Raw genomic sequence first — 6,947 nt, 5'->3', positions numbered from 1 at the left:
ACAACCAATATTATTACATTTAAGAGATCTATCAATTCCAAAAGACTGGATGATAGAAAATTAATAGTCCAAGTACATCTAAACGAGTTAGTACGATAGAATATGTGTTGTCCGGATATAAATTATATTTTAAAATATGACAATAAAAATACTAATAATAATTTGGTTTTACCTCTAATAGTCAAATAGATGAAGAAGAGGAAACTCCAAATTCTTCAACACCAATAGGAATGAAAACAATTCATATTCCTATTTTCCTACAAAATCAAATAGAAGTTTGTATCTTCTAGAAACACTAGAATGGAAGAAATACAAACTTCAATAATACTCCAACAAATGAAACTTGAAACAAGTGATGTAATTACATTTTCAAATTTCCAATCCAGAAATATTATGCATATATTGAAATTACATTTCAATTTAGAGAACATAAAACATATTGTTTACATGCTTTACTAGATAATCGGAGCTACGGCTAGTAGTTGTAGAAAAGATGTTATTCTTTGAGGAAAATAGGAACCTATGAAGTATCCAATAAGAGCTATAGGAATAGATGGTAACGAAACCATTATTCAATATCAAGCTAGAAACATATCAATTTACATAAATAATGTAAGATTCATGATACCCAAATTATTATGCTTTTCAAAAATGCATGGAGACATATTATTAGAAAATAATTTTATATATCAACATTTGTCATTTTCTATTGACAAAAATTTAATTATGTTATTTTTGGGAGTCTGAATTTGATTGATTAACGCCCTTTTATTCAAGCAAGAACAATAAACAACGAAGAATTAATATGTGAATATAGTTCAGAAAATTTAAAAAATGAAATTAATTATGTTATATTTGAAAAAGAATTATTAGTTATAAAGAAAGGAATAAAAACATTTCTTATATATTTAGCACATGAAAAAATTATCATAAAACCGATAATCAAGCAATTAAATATTTCCTTAATAATAAAAGTTTGGAAACTATACCAAGAAGAATTTTGAAGTTTTATATGGTATAATGAATATTTTTGCAAGCTTATATTTTTACAAATTATTTAGAAGAAAAATTTTCTACTATAAAATTTAGACTTGATCATGAACCATTTGATATGAGCTATATTGAATGGGGTTTTGTTAAAGAAATAACAGTTCAAAATTTTTCTTTTCATTTATTCAAAGATTTTCCAACATTTATTAAATCTATGTTATTACGTATGGCATATGAAGATGACTTCTTTTACTATTTTCATTTTGAAATTTGTAGTATTATTGGTATAGCTGAACGAGAAAAATTTTATTAGCCATATCAAATTTGGACTATCTAAAAAATGATCACAGAAAGAAACTTATTTGCAGCTTCAGAAGAGAAAGAACACTTGACAAAATATGTTGACAAGTGTTATAATAATCCTGTTTATTATCAAATCCAAGCAAGAATTGATTTAATCGCCAAAGCCTAGAATCTACTTCAACAAAAAATACTTATAGATTTTGGACTGATGGTCAAAGAATAATGACATAAGATACTGGAAATAATTAGGATGAGATAAATGAAGAATCCATTCAACTACTAAAAAGATGGTGAAATGGAGATTGATATAATAAAGTTAATAAAATAGAAAAACAAATCAATAATTTAAGAGAAATAATCAATTAGATTTGAATAATGAATCTAAAGATATTTTATCCGAAGTTAATAATAAATTAGAACAAATTCTTATTAATAAAAATATAAAACAAGAAATTGATTTAGGTCATTTATCTTACGATAATAGCAATATTATAGAAGAAGAAGAAACTTCCTCTGAAGAATCATCTACTAAAGATAAAAACATAAGAAACCCGAAAAAGAAGAAAAAAATTTACTTATCAACCAAAATATGACTTCCAATCTTATAAAGAACTTATTGAACATTGGGAAAATAAATTTACCACACATCGATAAAAATGAAAAAAATAGAATATTTAAAATTTATAGAAAATCTTTATGAAAAACATAAAGAGTTATTTGTATTATTTAATTATCATTATATGTTAAACTATGATTCTACAAATAGTAGTAGTAGTTTTAATAATTCTATAAACCTAGAAGATATAAAAGTTACAAGTTATAAATCGATGAAGAAAATTCTTTAATGATGAAGATGATAATATATTTATACCGATCCAATGGAAACCGATCAAGATCCTAATGGAAAAGAAAATTAGATCCGGATCTTCTAAAAGATGATTATTTAAGATCCTTTAATAGAAATTGTGAACAAGTTGAAAATATAACTAGAATGTTTGGTAATCAAACTGAAAATATTGCTACTAATGAAATAAAATTTGAAAATTTAGGAGTCGTCTACCCAATCTATCCCTCATAGGATAGACTACTAAATAAAAGAAATGTTACTTAAGGAGAAATATATTTAGTCTGCTATATATTTGTTGTTCTAATTTTATTATTCAAATCTAATTCAGTTACTTCTCCTAAATTATTTATTTATTGTTCTATTTTATTAACTTTATTATATAACTTATGAAAATATATAGAAGTAGTAATATCCATTAAAACCTTTACTGATTGATGAAATATTATTTTTGTTTTTAGAGCCAATATGCATAGTATGATTGCAACTTTTATCCTTGTATAAACAACCGATTTCTTCCATGAAATTTATCTTAGGTACCTAAAACCGTCAGTTATCTACTAAATTCTCTTACTTGAAAAAGTCAATCGCCTCAACTAGGAAAAATAAGGCAACATTAAGACAAAATAACATATATATGGGTTTTAAGATAAATAATTATGAAATAAACATAATTGAAAATAAATGATAGAACTTACAATGAATATTACAATATTTTTTCTCTAGAAACCGTTCACTATAACTCTTATACCAATTATAGAAGTAGAAGGGATAGTTATAAGGTTACATAAGGAAACTAATAGTAAATGAATGATTTACAAAAGAGTGAAAGAAAGAAACTAAAGTTTATCAAAAAGAACTTGAGAAGAAACTCAAATCAAACTTCGATGCCCCATTTAGGTTCCTACTCCTCCTTTTTATAAGAGGGATTCATAGCTCAATTTGATTTCTATTACAATTCTGCACAGTTTCTTGATAAGGATGACATCTTTTTTTTGGATAAGGATGACATCTTTTTGTTCAGTCGTGGTTGCTTCCACGTTGCTTCCTTTTTTGTTGTTTCTTGGTTGTGGTTTGTTCCACGTAACTTCCTCTACCTTTTATGTCAGCCTTCTTGAATATTGTCCAGATTCATTTCTTCAACTTCATCTAAATTTAATGAATCAATTAACAATTCTGGTAAATTCCAACTTTTCCATATATTTTTGATGTCTTCAATTATATGAGTTGGAAAATCATCAAAAATCGATCCTGATCTTTGTATATTCTTACATCCAAGGTATTGTCATCTTTAACCACCATCCATGGTTTTTGCTCTTGAAACTCCACTAATGCTTAATGCAGATGCTTATGGCAACAACGATGCCATTTCACTCGATGGAGAGCTTCCACAAGTGTGCCCTCCGAAATCGCCATTGAAGGACATGATTGAATGTGCAGAGGTTTTGCCATCCCTTAGGTTAAAGTAATGCGTTAATGAGATAAACGGATATCCTTAAATATTCTCTTCAGTTTCCCATAGTTCTCATATTTAATCCAGCCACCAAAAAAAAAGGGGAAGAAAAGAGAAACTGTACATGAATAAGACAACAAATGAGTGTATGGTAGGAGCTGGTATTTACATTGAAAAGATTACGAAATAACATCATCAGTTTGCCCCATAATGTGATTCTACCCAGATCCGCCCCTCATCACTCTGATCAATAGAACATTTTAATAGCATCCAAAAGATGAATAAAAAAAGGGCTGCCAAGACAAAGAAAGGCATTGTAATAAGCAACCAAAACAACTGTTGAAAATGCTCCCTATCTCTTGTAACACGAGCAGCAACAAGGAAAAATCAACCGACTTGGAAAAGATGAAGCAAATTGGCATTGATGAGATATTACTTCTCATGTGCCAACATTGGGAGCTGGAGTTGATATAGGAGCACCATGTGAATATCTCCATTGGTCACATGCTGAGCATTTATCCAGTTTCACACTGTTTTCAAAGGTGCAAAACTTGCAGGACCAAAATTTGTACTTGGTGCCAAGGTCTCTGGGCCTTTCCGTGCAGCAAAGCTTGCATATTGGGGCTAATGGCTGCAATGTTTTCACATCAATGACATGCAAAGTAAGTTTCCAAGAGGGGACATTAAAAAATATATATATATTTCTCCAGTTCAGGAGGCAAACAAGTAACACAAAGCATCTCTCACTGTAAAAAAAAAAAAAAAAAAAGCAAACATGGTCCATGCCAATATTAATATATCATGGCCTGTGGAGGTCAAAAAGCTCAAATTCATGATTATTAAGAACAATCAAAGTGAAAAATATGTGGGCCAAATTCCATACAGGATAAGAATATACAGCTCAAAAACAGGACCAAGCATGCCAGCGTGAACATTATCAAAATGTTTCAGCACATAAAATTCAATATAAAACATGAACATATATGTTAAACAATATGATATCCCTTTATAAGCAAAGTATTTGAATGAAATGATATTGGTGCATGAAACACTTACTGGATTCAATAAAGTGCATGATTGGCACTCCCACACCGCAGCTACTCCTTGATTTTCTGGAGAATCATCATTAAGCATGGGGGCAGAAGAAGTGGCACTTGAACTAGATTGGTGAGGTATAAGGTTAGTAGATTTACAACTTCGTTTAGGAGATTTGGCACCTTCATTGATAGAAGATCTAGATACAGGAGGGGTAGTTAAATCCACAAAGCTGGATTCCGGTTTATCTTGCCCATGGCTTCGTTTAAGAGAGGTTCCACCAAAAGAATGTCTGCTGGAAACATCATTGATACTCGAACTCTCTCCTCCCTGGTCCAAGTCCAAATGATCCTGCAGAGTATCAAGACTGCTTTCTTCATCCCCAGCAATCTCAGAGCAATGGGAACCACACCAGATATCATCCTGAAATCTCCTTTCGGCAGCCATTGCAGCTGCTTGTATAGGACTAAGCGCATCCCTAATGGTGCTGTCACCACCAAGACGTTTAGGTCCAGAAGGTAACAGAGACCCCAAGCGTGCTCTGTTTTCTGCTGCAGCTAATGCAGTCTGACGAAGAGATGAGAGTGGAGGTTGTCGGGAAAATCCACCCAAGCGCCTCCCAGGAAGATCAAACCCCTCCCCTGTGCCAGTTATTCCTTTTGACATGAGCTCCTCACATTCCTACATGGATATAACAATGAAAAATATGCAAAGACATTAAAACCAGCATGTGCTACTTAAATATAGATTCTCCAAATTCTGTTCATATATCAAGATCTTTAGGATACCTAAGATAAAAATAAAGGTGCATTTCTTAAAACCTTAACGAACCCCTATTTAATTGTAATAATTCCAGAAACACAAGTAAATAGACAACAATGAGGAAACATGCAGAAGGAACACTGATTGAGCAAAGATCAGTCCATTTTTCCAAGTAAGATATGCATCCCAAATGGATTAAAACTAACATAGGGCTCAAATACATTGTAACCAATAATCAAATTATTCAACTAACATAAGCTCTCCCTTTTCCACATAGATAATGTTTAATTGTGAATCCATATACAGGCACATCCTGAGAACCTCCAGTCACACCTAATAATGCTTTCTTAATGATTTGATCCTCACACGCCAGAATCTTTCATTTGATGGGCTTATATGGTTCTAACACAATAGGACGAACTTAAACAAGTCTTGACAGGAAAATTAGTAATATAGACATGAACCATCCATGAAACAGCATTTGGCACTGGAAAATGATGATTAGGGACTATCTGTAAGAATGGAAATGGACCTTTCTAAGCTCATCCCAGAGCTTGTAAAAACTAGCATTATGAGGACCATGAGCATTATGGCAAAGCTCGTGAAGCATTGTATCAAGAACTTGATCGAAGGGATAAAAATCCCAATCCCGGTTCGGTCTTCGTAGCCTTAACTTCACGTGGATGCCGGCTCCCACATTCAGCCCAAGCAAAGCTGGATTATTCGGACTATCAATATGAAAAAAAAAATCAAAACTAAATTCAGTATAATTTTTGAAAGTCAAGCCAAAGTAACCCCTAGTATGATAACTCAAAGCATGCAAACGCTTCACAATTCTTTCAATGCATTATTTGCCTTCGGCATCATGCCTCAGCATCGATAAAACACATCTCAATGCCATAAAAGAAAAGCGCTTGAATTTCAGTAGTATAACAGTAAATACCCATTCTTCCATCAATCATAATTGAAGAAAAAGAATTCAGCACAATTGAAGAAAAAAATCATTCTCATTAACAGAATAAAAGATACAAAAATGAATAAAATTGATAAAGATACCAGAATTCTGAAAGGAGCTTGACTCTCCATTTATGCTTACGCATAATGGGTTGAACTTGTTTGGCTATTTTCTCTAAGATTATTTTGGCGGCTTCTTCTCCAGGTTTCCTCTTCAATGCTTTGATTTCCCAGACCTTGTGCAAATCCCCCAAATTCATTTTCCTTTTTCAGATAAATTTGGGAAATATCAAAACCCTAATTCAAATTTCTGAAAGGTTGAATATGGAAATTTTGGTCGGAACTTTTGGGTTTTCTTATTTTGTAGCGGGATTTTAAATTGGTTCGCGTGGGAAGAAGCGTTCTGTTTGGTTGCAAAGATTTGGACAATAAACTAATTTCATAATTTAAAAAAAAAAAAAAATATATATATATATATTTTTTGTTTTTTCATTTTAACAAAAAGTAATTGGTATAGTGGGATTTGAACCCACCTCATCAATTGGATTAAAACATTTTAAATTTACCACTTACTTTTCTATACACAATTTGTTATATTCATTAGTT

The 6,947-nt window shown here is 31.4% G+C and overlaps 1 protein-coding gene across 1 annotated transcript; it reads right to left on the bottom strand.

The window, feature by feature from the left end:
- Window positions 1–3,614: 3,614 nt before the first annotated feature.
- On the bottom strand, window positions 3,615–6,743 carry LOC105783543 (DNA-dependent metalloprotease WSS1). The gene is made up of 4 exons (XM_052626023.1): window positions 6,444–6,743; window positions 5,920–6,115; window positions 4,647–5,306; window positions 3,615–4,221 (listed from the first exon to the last, which is right to left on the bottom strand). Exons 1-4 carry the CDS (start codon window positions 6,599–6,601, stop codon window positions 4,030–4,032), a joined length of 1,206 nt encoding a protein of 401 aa, XP_052481983.1. The 5' UTR covers window positions 6,602–6,743; the 3' UTR covers window positions 3,615–4,029.
- Between the last annotated feature and the right edge of the window lie 204 nt (window positions 6,744–6,947).

This window comes from Gossypium raimondii, chromosome 13 (genome assembly GCF_025698545.1).
Source record: "Gossypium raimondii isolate GPD5lz chromosome 13, ASM2569854v1, whole genome shotgun sequence".
Taxonomy (NCBI): domain Eukaryota; kingdom Viridiplantae; phylum Streptophyta; class Magnoliopsida; order Malvales; family Malvaceae; genus Gossypium; species Gossypium raimondii.
This window is presented reverse-complemented; position numbering and strand designations above follow the sequence as displayed.